This window comes from Heteronotia binoei, chromosome 14 (genome assembly GCF_032191835.1).
Source record: "Heteronotia binoei isolate CCM8104 ecotype False Entrance Well chromosome 14, APGP_CSIRO_Hbin_v1, whole genome shotgun sequence".
In the NCBI taxonomy this organism is placed as follows: Eukaryota; Metazoa; Chordata; class Lepidosauria; order Squamata; family Gekkonidae; genus Heteronotia; species Heteronotia binoei.
In genome coordinates this window covers 32,407,487-32,423,516 of record NC_083236.1, presented here as the reverse complement: position 1 = coordinate 32,423,516, position 16,030 = coordinate 32,407,487, and the positions used below count along the sequence as shown (strand labels likewise).

The 16,030-nt window shown below is 44.5% G+C and overlaps 1 protein-coding gene across 1 annotated transcript; it reads left to right on the top strand.

The window, feature by feature from the left end:
• Positions 1–211: 211 nt before the first annotated feature.
• On the top strand, positions 212–13,710 carry LOC132582222 (pancreatic secretory granule membrane major glycoprotein GP2-like). The gene is made up of 9 exons (XM_060253756.1): positions 212–364; positions 2,585–2,651; positions 2,957–3,124; positions 4,860–5,065; positions 5,844–6,001; positions 8,515–8,763; positions 11,953–12,112; positions 13,295–13,442; positions 13,567–13,710. The coding sequence occupies exons 2-9, from the start codon at positions 2,594–2,596 to the stop codon at positions 13,656–13,658; spliced, it is 1,239 nt and encodes a 412-aa protein (XP_060109739.1). The 5' UTR covers positions 212–364; positions 2,585–2,593; the 3' UTR covers positions 13,659–13,710.
• The last annotated feature ends 2,320 nt before the right edge of the window (positions 13,711–16,030 follow it).

The following is a 16,030-nucleotide window of genomic DNA, read 5'->3' as shown; positions in this document are numbered from 1 at the left end:
ATCAGACTGCTGTATTTAAAAGTATAAGGAATGACCAACAGTTTAGGGGAGAAAGATCAAGATTTCCCCTAAATCACAAATAGCAAAAATGTTTTTCTTAAAATCTGACAACTGTTTCATTCCTTGAACTGTTGCTGATGGGAAGCTGAAATTAGCATTAGGAACACAAAAGCATTTCTCCAGATTGCAGCAATTAAAGGACCTTGAACCTGACAACAAGACCTTGAGGGCTAGAAACAATCACTGGGAAAGCTGGGTGGGTTAGGAAGGATCAGCTGCTGGGAGATGATATAAGCAGTAGCTTGGGGGAAAGGTCTAGGAGTTTGTTGACCACCAGGTGTGAAGAGGTGGCAAGCAGATCGTGGTGAGTAACCTCAGCATTAGAAGCCACAGAGCTTGAACTTTCTTTGTAGGTTTGCTCAAAATTTAGTCCAGTTTTATTCAAAGGGATGGACTTCCAAGTAGCATTCATAGGGGGATGGGTCCTTAAAAACTATGGAGAAGTGCTGAAAATGTCTGTATTGTTCTGGACTATTGCTGTTTTGTCTTTGTTTGTTTTTTAGTTTTCAGCTGCTTGGAGATTTAGCTCCAAAACAAATGCCGCCTGCACTGTTATCTCTGCATCTCAGTGCCTTGGCCAGTGAAAGAGTTCTCATTCTGCATTTACCTTCCTGTTGCATTGCAATATTTGAAAACAATGTAAATATCATTCTAAATGACAGAGGTGTTTGTTCAGCAGCGTCCTTAGGGTACTGGGTTTCAGCTGACAAGTTGTTTTGTTCTGCCATTTCCCACTGCAGTTCTTCCATTCTGGAGCCTCTGTTTAATATTATTGTTCAAACATGCTCTTGATTTGAACTTAGCTGCCACCTACTTTCTAGAAGGACTCCTGTGCTTTTAACAGCTGCTTGTAGGGTAGAAATGTACCAGTTGTAGTTTCCTTTGATACAGAAACAAGAAAAGTGTGACCTGCTCAATTATTTGGGGTGGTCCAGATCTTAAAAGCTTTGTCTGGGGGAAAAAGTTGGGAACTCAGTTTGCACTTAAAACTCAGGTCCATGTCCTTAGCAGCTGTAAAACCATGGGCTGAAAAGTATAGCGTAGTGCAGGTGTGACTTATGTAACTAGACAGAACGGCCTGCATTTGGAATCATGTGGGGACTGTGGTAGTGAATTTGTTTGCCAGCTCTTTCTTTGATTAACTATAGAATGAATCATTTGAAAATTCAGTTGCCTTTCTTCAGCCTGCAAAGTCTTTGTAAGGAAAAGCAAATTTAATACTGTAGCATAAATTCTCCTAGAATTTTTTTTTAAAAGTAAAGAATTACAAATAACAAGGAAAGTTTGTGTGTTTTCTCTTGTGGACTGCTGACTGTACATACGTTCTTGGAGACATTAAAAATGCATTTTGTGGGTGCCCCTACTGGCCTTGTCTCCACCCCACCTCACATCCCAAGAGCATTCAAGCATAGCAGCCAGACTGAAATTGGACATGTGTTCTATTACACACAAAAACTGAAATGCAACTCTAAATCCAGTCTTTCTATATGCTATGAATTGATTCAGAAAGCTAGTAACACATTTGAAACTTTCTGCTTTTCACATGCACACATCAACAACAGGAGAAAAGTTAAATGTGTGAATTTGGTCCTGGCTATGTAGAATGTGTATAGAGTGGAGAAGGTGGTAGGATTGACAAGTGAAATTCAAGAAATATCTGGGAACTTTGGGAGTGAAGCCAGGAGACATTGGAGGTGGAGTGGAGCAAGGAACAAGGTTGTGACAAGCATAATTCAGGGTTATCCCCTGTCCTTACCTGGGGATTGGCAACCCTAACAACTCCCTTCAGAGTTCAGTTGTGCTTGTCACAACCTGGGCTCCACCCACAAATTCTCCAGATATTGCCTGAGTTGGACCTGGCAACCCTATCTCCAGATTACAGAGATTGATTTCCCAGGAGAAAATGGCAGTTTTGGACTCTGTGGCATCATACATACATGCTGAGATCACTCTTTCCCCAAATTCTACCCTTCTGAGGCTCTGACCTCCAAATATTGAAGAATTTCCCAACCCAGAGTTAGCAACGCTACTTAGAGCTTCCACTCTCTCTAGCAATGCTAGGACTCCTTTTGTCGTAGACTCAATAGTTTCTCCAGAGTAAGTGATCTCTGTAGTCCGGAAATGGGTATGTTTCTGGGAGAGTTCCAGGCTATATCTGGAGGTTGGCAATTCTGCTTCTGAGGATTGCGCTGAGCAAGTACCCCTGGGGAGTATCCAGCTGCCCTCTGGCTGCCTTCTGGCTGGACCTCCGAAACAGGCCCCAATTGGCATGAAAAGCAGCTCATGACTTTGCAAGATGAACTTTTCCTGGGAATCAACTGTGCTCCAGTAAATGTGCTTTCCTACTTGGATGCTAAATTAGCTGACACATTCCCTGCTTCTTTTTTCAAGGCTTCTGTTTATTCAAAACATAGCAATCTTGCATCTTGGAGGGTTCGATGTAATCTGTTTTAAATACACAAATACAACCATCCCTATAATGCTGACTGGCTTGTTCTTATAAGCTGTGTTGTTGTTTTTCCAGCCAGTGGCCATGAGCTCCTCACTCCTGATTGTGGTGCTTTTACTGGCAGGTGTGGGAAATTGTCATGGTGAGTTTCTCAGCTGCTATCCTGGAGTTCAGGAAGTTGCTATTCTGGTGCAAAGGGTGGGTTCTCCAGCCAGGCAACTTAAATGACTGCTGGGAGTGGGGAACACAATGCAAGGGGTGTAGTCACACCATGGAGGCTCAGCTCAGGCCTCCTGACCATTGCCTCCTGCTGGGTTCAACTGGTGGCCCTGCAGGAAGAGAGACTGAGGTGACCAAAATAACCTAGAACCAGTCTTTTGGATGCACCTTCTGGGCTGGTTGGGTGATGGAAGCTTCCAAGCCACTGACTGATTCCTTCTGCTCTAGGTCAGCTTACAGAGATTCAGAGCACGACAGGAAATGCAGTCCTGCAAACTCCGAAGCCCCTGGGACCTTGTTCTTCCAGCCCATGTTGGAACCAGGGTGTTTGTAGTGTTGTCGAAGGCAATCCAAATTGCACTTGTAAGCCGGGATTCATGGGACCATTCTGCAAAGGTAAAGCAGGGTTGTGATGGTACAGCATCTCTGTTGCCTACACGCAGCCTCTCTCTATATTCTGAAGGAGTTCTGTAACCCAGCTGCAATTAAATTTGTGGGAATGCTTTCCACAGTGATGTGTCTGTCCCAGCATCTTCTGCAATACACAGGGGTTCACAAGGGACACTAGCCAGGTCTTTTGGGGACACCCCCCCCCCCAAATACCCTATGTGATTTGAGAACTATCCATTCAATAGTAAGACCATCACAAATGCCTCACATTTTATCGCTATGATTTCTTAGTGTTGGATATTGCACAATTGCAGTTCAACGCTAAGAAATCATAGCAATACATTTCAATTGCCTTGATGGTTCAAGGGTCCTTCAGTCTCAGTCCAGCATCACACCTGAAGAGCATTTTGGTAGGAAATGCCCTTTGCAAAATGGCAGACTTAATACAGTTTACCAAAAAAAACAAGTCAACTGCTGCTATTTCCTTTGTAGGTAAAGGCATTGTTGCTTAATTTTATTTGATGTTTCCATGGCTGAATGTCATGATTACAACCAAGAAAAAGTTAAAGGAAATGACTATATGCTCACTTTTCCTGCAAAAAGAAAAGTAGTAGTTAAAACTTTTCCATCATTCCTGGCAACAAACAAAAGGAGGATTCATTCAGTCTAATTATTTTCTGGACACTCTCACGGCATTCTTGAATGAATCCTTCATATGTCCACCTGGCTGGTGGAGAGGTTTTGATTACTGCTTTTCTTTTTGCAGGAAAAGTGACTGTTCATTCATTTTTCTTGATTGCAGTCATGGAAACATAAAATACAGTGAATGAGCAATGCCTTTGGCTACAAGGGGGAAAGCAGTAGTTCCTGGCAAGGGAAATGGCTTAAGATCCATATAGGAAGGCTATGATTACTTTGAATCATGGGTGGCCAAACTGCAGCTTGAGAGCTACATGTGGCTCTTTCACATATATTGTGTGGCTCTTGAAGTCCCCAATGCCCCATCAGTTAGCTTGGAGAAGGCAATTTTCTCTTAAATCACTACTCCAAGTCATCGGTGGCTTGGCGAAGTGATTTAAAGAGAGAAATGCTTTCTCTAAGTTGACTGATGGGACAGTGGGGTCTTTGAGAATCACATTTAAAGTTAAATGCATTTAAAGTTAAAGCTGCTTTCTTTCCATGTCTCCCTCCTTCCTGCCTCCCCTCATCTATTTTTCTCCTTCCCTCCCTCTTTCTCTCACGGCTCTCAAACATCTGATATTCGTGTTTTGTGGCTCTCAAACATCTGACATTTATTCTGTGGCTCTTATGTTAAGCAAGTTTGGCCACCCTTGCTGTGAACTGATAGAAAGTAATTCTTCACAGAGAAATGGAAGTGCTCACAGCTGTACTAGGAAAAAGAGAAAAACCAAAAGTTAAAGGGACATCTGTTGAGATAAGTGGGACCTTCGTTGACCAGGGCTTCTTTCTAACTTAACAGGCTATTAGGAACTCGTCGAAACAGGTGGAGGCTAAATTTTTATGGGGAATAAGTTAAGTGCAACATGTTTGATTGGTTTATCTTGATATCCTGTCCAGTTAATCTCTACTGTTGCTCGTTATAAGATGTGGGAGTAAATGATCTTTCACAATTATCAACCTTTAAAAGATTCCTTCTTCCCCATTTCCCTAGGAAAACTTTAGCAATCAATATATAGTCCCTTTTGTTTTTAGTCATTGCAAACTTCTTGTTTCCCACCAGAAATGGTGGTAGATCTGCAGTGTGAGGAAGAGTTCATGAGGATGATGGTAAGAAAGGAAGTGTTCAAAATGTTCAATATCCCTATGGCACTGGTCCACTTGAAGAACAGCAACTGCAAAGTATCTGAGCAAGATGAAGGTGGTGCAGCATTTTTTGGAGCCAAGTTGACGAAGGAGAATCACACCGAGTGTGGATCTCTGATTCAGGTGAGGTTCTGAAGCAGCCGTTCTCACACCACACTAAAGCTTATGGGGAGCCCTTTGTCAAAGAGAGCCCTGTGGCGCAGAGTGTTAAAGCTGCAGTACTGCAGTTCTAAGCTCTGTGCACGACCTGAGTTCGATCCCCAGCAGAAGCTGGGTTTTCAGGTAGCCGACTCAAGGTTGACTCAGCCTTCCATCCTTCCGAGGTCGGTAAAATGAGTACCCAGCTTGCTGGGGGGGGGGGGGGGAGTGTAGATGATTGGGGAAGACAATGGCAAACCACCCTGTAAAAAGTCTGCTATGAAAACATTGTGAAAGCAACGTCACCCCAGAGTTGGAAACGACTGGTGCTTGTACAGGGGACTTTCCCTTTCCTTTCCTTGTCAAAGTCAGGTGTGGAAGAAGAATTTGGTGCAGTGGTTGAACAGGGACTGAGAAGACCTGGGTTTGAGTGTTTGTTCCACCATGAAGTTTGTTGGGTAACCTCAGGGCAGTTGCGCACTCCCTGCCTAACTTGGGTTGTTGCAAGGATGATACAAAGGAGGGGAGGACTATACCATCTTGAGATCCTAGGAGGAGAATGTGATAGATGGAGATGAAGGGGTATCCAAGCCAAATGAACACTTTTTCTTCACCAAGTGTTCCCTTATATGAAGTGGATGTTTGGGGATAATTGTCTTCACTTCATTGCTGGTAGATAAAATGATTCTGATCTTGGCTACGTGTTTTAATAGACACCAGTTATGTTTTGATTCTCTAAGCATAATTTCTGGCTGTTTTTCAGGTCAATGGTTCTCACGTGTCTTACGCTAACGAGATTCAGACAGATAGAGAGGATGATGGTGTGATCACAAGGACAGTGGTTCTTAACGTGCGCTTCTCCTGTATCTATGCCTACACACGTGTTGTTGGCTTGCAAAACCCACTCAGAGCTGTGGACACGTATGTTCCTCACTTTTTGTCTTTCCAAGTTATAGACAGTACTAGGAAGGGTAACTATTGTCTTGTACACCCTTATGTCACGGTGGCAGCTCCCCACCCTTCGTTTTTTCCAGTCTTCCTCAAACATGCTTTGCTCCGAAGTTCTGGGGTAGATCACAATAATGGCTGGATGGCTGTCATGTGGGTGGGAAGCCTCAGATTTTCCCACCCACATGGTAGCCATTTTTCTAAACATTGTCCGTCTGGTGGCCATTTTATCCCCAGCTACTAGGGGGCTTTTGGTTTTTTTCCTGATGACAGTTGCATATTGTAGTGTCGATCTGACATTTTCTGAATTTCCAGCTTTCATTTTTTTTGTAAAGTAACCTCGTACCTTCCACTGTGGATATACTAGGAACATTTTTTTAAAGAAAAGAAAGAAAGCTGGGAATTCGGAGAACCTGTCACATCAATCCTGAAATGACATAGGGTACCTTTAGGAATCACTGGAAACTATGATTTTGCCCCATATTACTTCTGGGGAGGGGGGGGCAAGCATTGTGATGTGGTAGCTGTTCATCATGCCTCCCCATCCTTGCCCACAGCCCTCCTGCCAGTTGCACTACCTAGCAACCTTAATCTCAAGAATGGTTGCCAGGTCCGGCTCAAGAAATATCTGGGGACATTGGGGGAGAAGCCCAGGAGCAAGGGTGTGACAAGCAGGAATGAATTCCAGAGGGAGTTCTGGCCATTGCATTTACAAGGAATGTGCTCTTTTTAAATGCCTTCCCTTCATTGGAAATAATGGAAGATAGGGCACCTTGTTTTGGAAAGCTGGATTATTATATTTTTAGGAGAGGCACCAGATGCTATGCTGAAAATTTGGTGCCTCTACCTCAAAAAATAGCCCTCCCTAGAGCTCCAGATATCTGTGTTTCAATTCTTCATTATACCCTATGAGAATCGGTCTCCATAGGGTATAATGGAGTATACAGCAGACTTTTCCCTCCCCTGCCCTCACTTTCGGATAACCCTGAAGCAGGGAGAGAGCCTCCAAACTGGGGGATCCCCCGCTCCCAACTGAGGATTAGCGACCCTAATGACCAAAGCCAATGGCAGCAGCGTGTTGTAGTGGTTAAGAGCAATGGACTCTAATCTGGAGAACCAGGTTTGATTCCCCATTCCTCCATCTCATGAAGCCAGTTGGGTGACTTTGGGCCAACTACAGTTCTCTCAAAACTCTCTCAGCCCCCCCCCCCCCACACAAGGTGCCTGTTGTGGGGAGGAGGAGAAGAGATTCGATTTATGTCCCACCCTTCACTACCCGAAGGAATCTCAGAGTGGCTTACAATCGCCTTTCCCTTCCCCTCCCCACAACAGACACCCTGTGAGATTGGTGGTGCTGAGAGCTCTGATAAAAACTGCTCTCCCTAAAACAGCTTTTGACAGAGTTATGACTGACCCAAGGTCACTCCAGCAGTTGCATGTAGAGGAGTGGGGAATCAAACCCGGATAAGAGTCCACGCACTTAACCACTTCATCAAACTGACTCTCTAGAAAAAGCTGATTGTAAACTGCTCTGAAATTCCTTAAAACAGAGGAAAATGGGGCATAAAAGCTTACACTTCTAAAAGTTATTTGTGTTACCAAAAAAAAAAATCCCTTAAGCTTGGAATCTGGTTTATAAAGTAATAGCAGGCCAGATCTTTTTTCTTCTCTTACCCTTTGAAGTCTGATGTAAAAATCTTTCTCCTTTTTCTGGACAAACATGGACAAGTGTCCAGCCTGCTCTGGAAAGCTGTTCCAAAGCTCTTGGGGCCATGACTAAAAAGGCCTTGTTCCTTCTAGAGCAAACTCTTTGAAAAAGAGGAGGAAGACTCCCTAAAGATCTTAAGAGGTGGAAGGCATTTCACTCCTCCAGGAAGACTGTTCCTGGGAAGCAATTTGAAGAAAAGTTGTGGGTGGGGGTGGGATAAAGCTAAGCAAATTTGATTTTCGCTTTAGCAATAATGTTTTAAATTGTAACTTGCCCTGAAGGTCATTATGGGGTAGGAAATAAGCTTTAAAGAATCCTGGGGTTGGGGAATAAGCACGGACAATTTGGTGACAGGGTGGAATTTAGTGCCGGGCCTCAAATTCAGCAGGAGCTCACAGGAGCACAGCTCCTGAACCTTTCTGAGGGTTCTTCCTCCCCACCTTCCTATCTCGTCCACTTAATAGTAGGTGCAGCTGCATAACAATCCCTGGATGAGCTCCACCACCTATTTTTCTACAAAATGACCCCTGGTTGGTAGCCTGATCTCATCAAATCTCAGAAGCTAAGCTGGGTGGTCTCTGAATGGGAGACCACCAAGGAAGTCCAGGGTCACTGGGCAGAGGCAGGCAATGACAATCCTCCTCTCTTCATCTCTTGCCTTGAAAATCCTACAGGGCTGCCGTAAGTTGGCTGTAGCTTGAGGACACTTTGCATACAGAGAGACCAGTTTCCCCTATATCTGCATTCCTGATTGAAGCTGTGACTCCCTCTCTCCTAGGCTCGTGCAGTTTGCGGTGAAGGAAGGGGACTTCACTGTGACCATGGCATTGTATGAAAGTTCTGCCTACAATCAGGTCTACTCCCAACAGCGCTTATTTTCCCTCCTCCTGACGGACACCCTTTATGTCCTTCTGCAAATTGAAGGGCAGCAACAGGTGAAGTACTTTTTTCTGAGCGTAGAGGACTGCTGGGGCACGCCGAGAAGTGACCCAAACCACAGCTTAAAACACCACCTGATTATGAAAGGGTAAGAAAGGCTGGCTTTTTCCAATTCAGTTTGGGCAGGTCTGGTTTCAGGGATTGGTGTACATTGTGGGGTTGCCACCCCCTCAAGTGAGGCCTTGAGAGCTCTTGGAATTACAAATGATAGCCAGAATACAGAGATCAGTTCCCCAGAAGAAAATGACTGCTTTGGAGGTTGGATGCCATGGATTTATATCTTGCTGAGGTCCCTCCCCAAACCCCACCCTGCTCCAAATATCCAGGAATATCCAGCCTGGAGTTGACAACTCCATGTACACGTCATGTCTCGTCTGCGAGTATCTGTGGTGGGTGTTGGTGAGGTTGGGTGACCTCATGGGAGCCTCTGCTGGTCCAAGTGGCTTCTTCAACTGACCCCAGAGGAATCTTTTGCATTCAATAAGGTCAGGAATCCCTTACCATGTTGTCTGCTAATGTTTTCTGGCACCCACTTCCTTTCTCCTCAAAATATTTCCACTCCAAAGAGCTAGCCCTGGTTTGCCTTCACCTCACTGGTGCTTCTGAAGAACCCAGAAGTTTATCAATTTTGGGTCTTCAGGGACTACCCAGTCAGAAACTGTTGCCTTTATTGTGATAGAATGATGCTTGGTTTGGAACGCCACAGCTTTTTGTGACCGCCCGAGCCCTGATGGCTGCCATTTTGGCTGTGCCTTCCCCACCACAGAAGTATTCTGCGGTGTGCCTACCAGCTGTTATAATTCTGTTAAGCACCCACAGGTTCAACATATTTGGAGACTCTCTACCATACTTACTGCTTTCAGTGTACACTGGACCAAGTCACCCACAGGAGGAAACCACAAATGTATTTTAGGCTTTGGCAAGTATAATAAGAAAAACGTCTTTTTCAGTTTTGCCTCAGATTGTAGTAAGAACATAAGAACATAAGAGAAGCCATGTTGGCTCAGGCCAATGGCCCATCCAGTCCAACACTCTGTATCACACAGTGGCCAAAAATTTATTTATATACACACACACACACTGTGGCTAACAGCCACTGATGGACCTCTGCTCCATATTTTTATCTAATCCCCTCTTGAAGCTGGCTATGCTTGTAGCCGCCACCACCTCTGTGGCAGTGAATTCCACATGTTAATCACCCTTTGGGTGAAGAAGTACCTCCTTTTATCCATTCTAACCCGACTGCTCAGCAATTTCATTGAATGCCCACGAGTTCTTGTATTGTGAGAAAGGGAGAAAAGTACTTCTTTCTCTACTTTCTCCATCCCATGCATAATCTTGTAAACCTCTATCATGTCACCCCGCAGTCGACGTTTCTCCAAGCTAAAGAGCCCCAAGCGTTTTAACCTGCCTTCATAGGGAAAGTGTTCCAAACCTATAATCATTCTAGTTGCCCTTTTCTGCACTTTTTCCAATGCTATAATATCCTTTTTGAGGAGCGGTGACCAGAGTTGCACACAGTATTCCAAATGAGACCGCACCATCGATTTATACAGGGGCATTACGATACTGGCCATCAGAGTAAACAGCATTAGTGTAATGGAAGAGGCATGTTGTAATGCCTGTTTTGGGTGGCATCTTCTGCCACATTGCCAGGCTTTACCACATGGTGTAGTGGCTAGACTGACTGGGATCTGGAGGACCCAGGTTTGAATCTGTGGGAGAAACAGGCAAAGAAATTTGTTGAAGGAGATTTTAAAACAAAACAATACTTTGAGAGTGGAAAATAGTTCTTGGCAGAGGCAGAAAAACAGTGCAAAATATTTTAAAATGGAGAATGGAAACTGGAAAAGGGCTGCCAAAAAAGTGTATTGTGCCAGACCAGTTGTGTATTCCATGTCCCTTCATGTGGTAAATGCATGTGGTCTTAGGTACAGGGTACAACAAGCACCATGTCTGATGAATTTCAGTTGTCAAATTGCCTTGGTATTTTCCCCCAAGAAACTAAATGATTGTTTTCAACATGCGCAAAAAAAAAAAAGACCAGGAAAGGCCAAAGGGGAACCTGAGGTGGAATCCAGCCTCTGAAGCCATTTTCAAATTGATGTGGCAGCCCTCCCCTGTGTTAATGAAAGAGGGTGAAAAAGTTTCACCCTCATGTTTTGTGGGCAAAGTATTTTTAATGCTGCAAACTATTCTGAATTAATTTGTGCACATGCCCTGTAAACAGTCAGGTTTGTGGGCGATGTTATACCTATGGTAGAAGTCTTTGGCCAACTGTCAGGAGCACAGAGCACTTCCCAAGAACACAGAATTTGGCAATCCCAGTCTTCAAGGCTAATGTACTTTTAAAAATTATTCCCCAATAACTTTTCAACCCTTCTGCATTGTCCTTTAATCTATAAAGTTCCGAAATTCCTTGTAACTCTTACCATGCAGCTTATGGTTTGCTGGAAATGAAAGTTCTTTGGATATGATCTAGGGATGCCATTGCCAACCTCCAGGTGGGAGCTGGAGATCCCCTAGAATGACAGCTCATCTGCATACTACAGAGATCAGTTCTCCTGGAGAAAATGGATGCTTAGGAAGGTGGACTCCAGGTTTTTTTTGAGCAGGAACGCAGTTCTGGCTGATGTGGTGTTGAGGAGTGTGGCCTAATATGCAAATGAGTTCCTTCTGGGCTTTTCCTACAAAAAGCCCAGCACTAAACAATGGTGATGTCAGGGGTGTGACCTAATATGCAAATGAGTTTCTGATGGGCTTTTTCTACAAAAAAAGCCCTGGACTCTAATATTCCTCACTGAGGTCCCTGTCCTCAAGCTCCCTCCCCAAATTCCAGAAGTTTCCCAACCTGTATCTAGCAACCATACTCCCGCCCCCCACAAACCTTTTACAGGTAGCCAGGGGGAAACCTGACAACCTTCCCATGGTCAAAGCCAATGTTCCCTCTAAGCTGCAGAGTCTTGTGAGAGAAAATTCTATTTTGCAAGCTACTAGTATTAAAGTTGTGAGCTCCTGCATAAATTAGTGTGCTCTGGGGTCATCCTTCCTGAGCTAAGACAAAAACATATGAACTGGAGGCTAAAAATCTGAGCTAGCTGACGCTAACTCAGCTTAGAAGGAACACTGGTCAAAGGTACTTTTTCCTCCTTTACCATGTGCCAGGGCAGAGTGTCAATATTTTAACCTAGGTCCTTCCTTGCTGATCTTGGCTTCCACTGTGAACCAATGTGTTTTCAGCAATGACTGGATCAGTGATGCGCTTGGCCTCTTCCAGGTGTCCTCATGACAAGACTGTGATCATCCTTAATGACATTGGTGCCAGCACCATGGCGAAGTTCAGTTTTCAGATGTTTCAGTTCAAAAACTTCACAGAGGTGTACCTCCACTGCCAGGTGCGCCTATGCATTCCTGAAAACCAGGAGCCCTGTGCTAAGGTATGGTCTCTTCCCATTGATGCCTTGTTGGGGATGGGGAGAGGTTGGTCGGCAACTCAAATGGCAACATGGTGCCAAGTTTGGAAGTATTCCTGTTTTGTTTTTAAATAATCAACAAGGGAAAAGGGCAGACCAGGGAAAGCTGATCAGTTTTGTTTTTCAGTTCAGCTTACCAAATTGTAGGGTGGGAGAGGAGAATACAGAGAAATGGTTTGTCTCTCCTTCCCTCCTGAAGGGCTGGCCCATCTTCTAGTTGCAACTAGACAACCACCTAGGATACCAGAGGTGAAGGGGTGCCAACCTGCCTTGTTGCCACCATGCCCACCTACTGAGGCAGGGCCTGCTTGAAGCAAGCCCCAGCCCTGAGAGACACCCCAGTAGCTTCTTGTCTGCCCACAGTGAGGAAGGCAGGTAGCAGCTTCCTGCCTTCACACCCTACCCTAGGGGCTCCAATGTTCTTGGGCTGAACCTGCCCTCCTGCAAGTGAAAACCTCCTGGGTGAGCTAAAAAAAAAAAGAGGAAAGGGTTAAACAAGCACTCTACAGATCTGTGTTTGAGTCCAGCTTGCAGCCTGCTAAGCTTTGGGGGAAAGCAAAAAGTAACTCAAGGAAGTACATGAAGGACTGCTTCTTCCAGTACTGTCTGAGCTTTGCCAGTTAAAATCCTCCTCTCAAGCTCTGCTTTCTCTGCCCTTGCTTGTGGAAATGAAGGAAACAGAAATAAGACCTTCTCAGTGGTGGCACCTCATCTTTGGAATGCTTAATTTTATTGCCTTTTGGAAACAAAATTTTAACCAGGCCTTTAACAGAGGGGTTCCATCATGTTTTTATGGCGGTTTTAATGGTATCTTTTTAGACTTGTGTTAGTATTCATAATCTAATGTTTCAGGTAGGTAGCCTGAAACATCGCATATAGGTGTTAAGGAGCTACTTAACTTGAATTCTGTTCTCTGGACCTTACATTGCTTTATTATTTTACTTTTATTTTGCAAGTCAGCACATAAGAGTTTCTAAAATAAATCAGCAGTCTTCCAAAACAGAGGCTTGCCTGCCTTTAGATTTGTGGTGGCAATTTCTCCAAGAACTAGATGGCCTAGGGAAAAATATTGTTAAATCAGAGCATGCCTCCTTTATGTATTACCCAATGGAAACAAGCTCTGATACTTTTTGCTGTTGCTTACAGCAGTGTCCCAGTAAGTCGAAACGCAAGAGAGCAATGGATGACAACTACAGTAAGATCGTCTCCTATGGACCCATTCGTCTCTTGGCCCCTGCGTCCTTGGAAACAAAGAACACTACGCCCAAGAGTAGCCAAAAATCTCCTCCGTGGGGTATGTACTTTTCCTACATGAGATGCTAAACTGCATGTAATGAATAGCCTAGGCTTCTGTCTTTGGTTACCACTCCCTCCCCTGCAAACTACACAGATGGCCATCTTTCTCTTTTTCTCTCTAGACCTACAGTTATGGATCCCCGGTGCAGTAGTTTCAGTAGGCATCGGTATTGCTGTCATTTTGACTGCTGTAGCCAAAGCCATGAAGAAATGAGCAACTTGTCTGCAGCAGAGTTCCAAATAAATTTGAGAATTGCAAGGAAAAATGGGTGTGTGCCTCTTTCTCTCTCGGCTGCTGCCTGAGTCTGCTTGTTCAATTATAGCTAAACTAAACATGAACGGATAGGTCCTTGTTCTCACAGCTGCTCTGATGCTAGAAGGAAGCTGAGCTGGGGAGCAAGGTGACTCAAGTGATGGTGCACACTGTGGTGGAAAAGATGTGTGAACAACTGTAGGTACATTTCGTATCAGGACTGGTTTGGTCCTTGAAATATACCTCACTAAGAAGTCTGGAATTCCAGGTCAATTGATTGGTAAATATAGTGATCTTGGGATGTTGTAGACCAGGGGTGTCAAACATGCAGTTTGGGGGCCAAATCAGGCCCCCAGAGGGCTCCTATTAGGCCCCCCGAGCAACTGGATGTCATCTGCTTCTCCCTATATCTTGCTTCCTTCTGCGTAACAGCTTGCTTTGCAAGGCTTGCTCAATTGCACAGGAGCTACAGAGCAAAACCTCTGTTTTCTCCATTGGCTGAGGCTCCTCCCTTGGGGAGGAAGGGAGGAGGAATAGTTTGCTTTGCCAGGCTCTCTGCTGCACAGCAGAGCTACTGAGCCAAGCCTCTTTTCCTTCTATTGGCTGAGGCTTCTCCCCACCTCCCCCCTAGTCCCCTGGGGAAGGAAGGAAAGAGCCAGAGCTTCCTTTGCCCAGTTCCCTGGTTCCCATGGGAGAAATACAAAGAAAGCATCTTTAAAGACCAATGAGTGCTAACATTTTAAGCACGTTTTAAGTTTTTAAAAAAATGTTTGTTTGCCTTTGTCCTTTATAAAATTTATATCTCTACTACCTGATCTTAAATAGATACACACATGGCCCGGCCCGATATGGCTTGACCCAACTCAACATGGCCTAGCTCGACAATGTCTCTTTTATGTCAGATCGAACTCGCATGAGTTTAACACCCCTGTTGTAGACCATGTAGCAAAGAAGCTGGGGAAGAACCGTACAGTTCTGTACAGTCGTCTGCTCCCCACAGACACCCTTGCATGCCATGAACAACAAACCATGTGGTACAACCTCAGCTCACTACTTGGCCATTTCACACAAAGTCTGCAACAGCACGTGCACCAATAGCATTCTTAAAACAATGACTTGGCTAGAGGAGCCATTTTTACCTTTCTACCCTGGAGAGAGACACTGGTACAGGAAGGAAATTAAGTACCTCTTTTTCAGAGCATCCTTTGCAAGCAGATGCTTTCTGCTCCATTCACAGAATTCCACTATAAGAATGCAAGCAGTGCCCTCCTGGGCCAAACTAGTGGTCTGTCTAGTCCAGTATCTTGTTTCTTACACTGGCCAACTAGTTGCCCTGGGGGGCCACCAAATATCATGATGAAGCTGCAAGGCTGGGCTGGAAATATGGTCCTTAGCACAATGCTATACTAGCTCCTCTGTTTTGCTAGCTCCTCCGTCACAGCAGTTTTGTGTGCAGGGATCTTTGAAGGCAGTTTATTACTTTTATTCCAGCATATGAAAAGGAACGGGAGTTCCCTGAAATAGACAGGACATTCTGTGTCTTACTGATGAACTTTTTTGAGTCTGCAAGGAATTATTATATGGGAATTGAATCGTGACCCATTACTAACAGTGTCAGATTTTCATGCATTGTTTATCACATTTCAATATATTTTTACATTTTCAGCTATTGTGGCCATGAGCAATTCTTGCATTGTATTTATACCAGGAATTATGCCATAGAAGAGGCAATTCATTTGCTTTAGACAGCCCACTAGTCCACCTAACCGGGAGTTACCACTATTGATTTTTCCAGGCTCTTAGACAGAGAGGTCTTTATACGGCAGTGGCAGTGATGTAAACCTGGGATGCGACAATGTATAGTCAATACATTTTCCTGTAGCTCAGTGATACAGCATCAGTGGGAGGTGGGCAACTTTGCCTTACTGCTGTTGAAAAAGGTGGAAATGAAGCAGTGAGTAGTGTGGTGTTCTACTTCATTTGCAGCTAAACAATGAAGCCAGTCCTACTGGCATTTCTCCACAGCACGTGCACAACCCTAATGGCAAACCCTGGCTTGATTTCCAGTATTGGCTGAGGTAGTAGATAGACCTTTACCCTCTCGTAACTTTGCACGGTACACAGCAAAGTTCTTGTACGCTTGTTGTGTTAGGGATGGAAAGCCCTCATTTGTGTGTTATTCCAAAAGGCTTTTCTAGTCCTAGCTAAACTCTGGGAAGCAAAGGATCAACTTTCATGGAAATGGAAGAGACCTCCACAGTACCATATCTACATCATGTCTTTTAAGTCTTCCCTCCTCAGCCAAGAGATACAGCCCTACTTTATTTCTAAGA

What these genes read in the sequence shown, in the direction of transcription:
- LOC132582222 (XM_060253756.1), top strand. Translation starts at nt 2,594, where the DNA reads ATGAGCTCCTCACTCCTGATTGTGGTGCTTTTACTGGCAGGTGTGGGA. An exon ending in AGTGTGGATCTCTGATTCAG is followed by an intron (nt 5,066 to 5,843) that starts GTGAGGTTCTGA and finishes GCTGTTTTTCAG; the next exon opens with GTCAATGGTTCTCACGTGTC. An exon ending in CCACTCAGAGCTGTGGACAC is followed by an intron (nt 6,002 to 8,514) that starts GTATGTTCCTCA and finishes CCTCTCTCCTAG; the next exon opens with GCTCGTGCAGTTTGCGGTGA.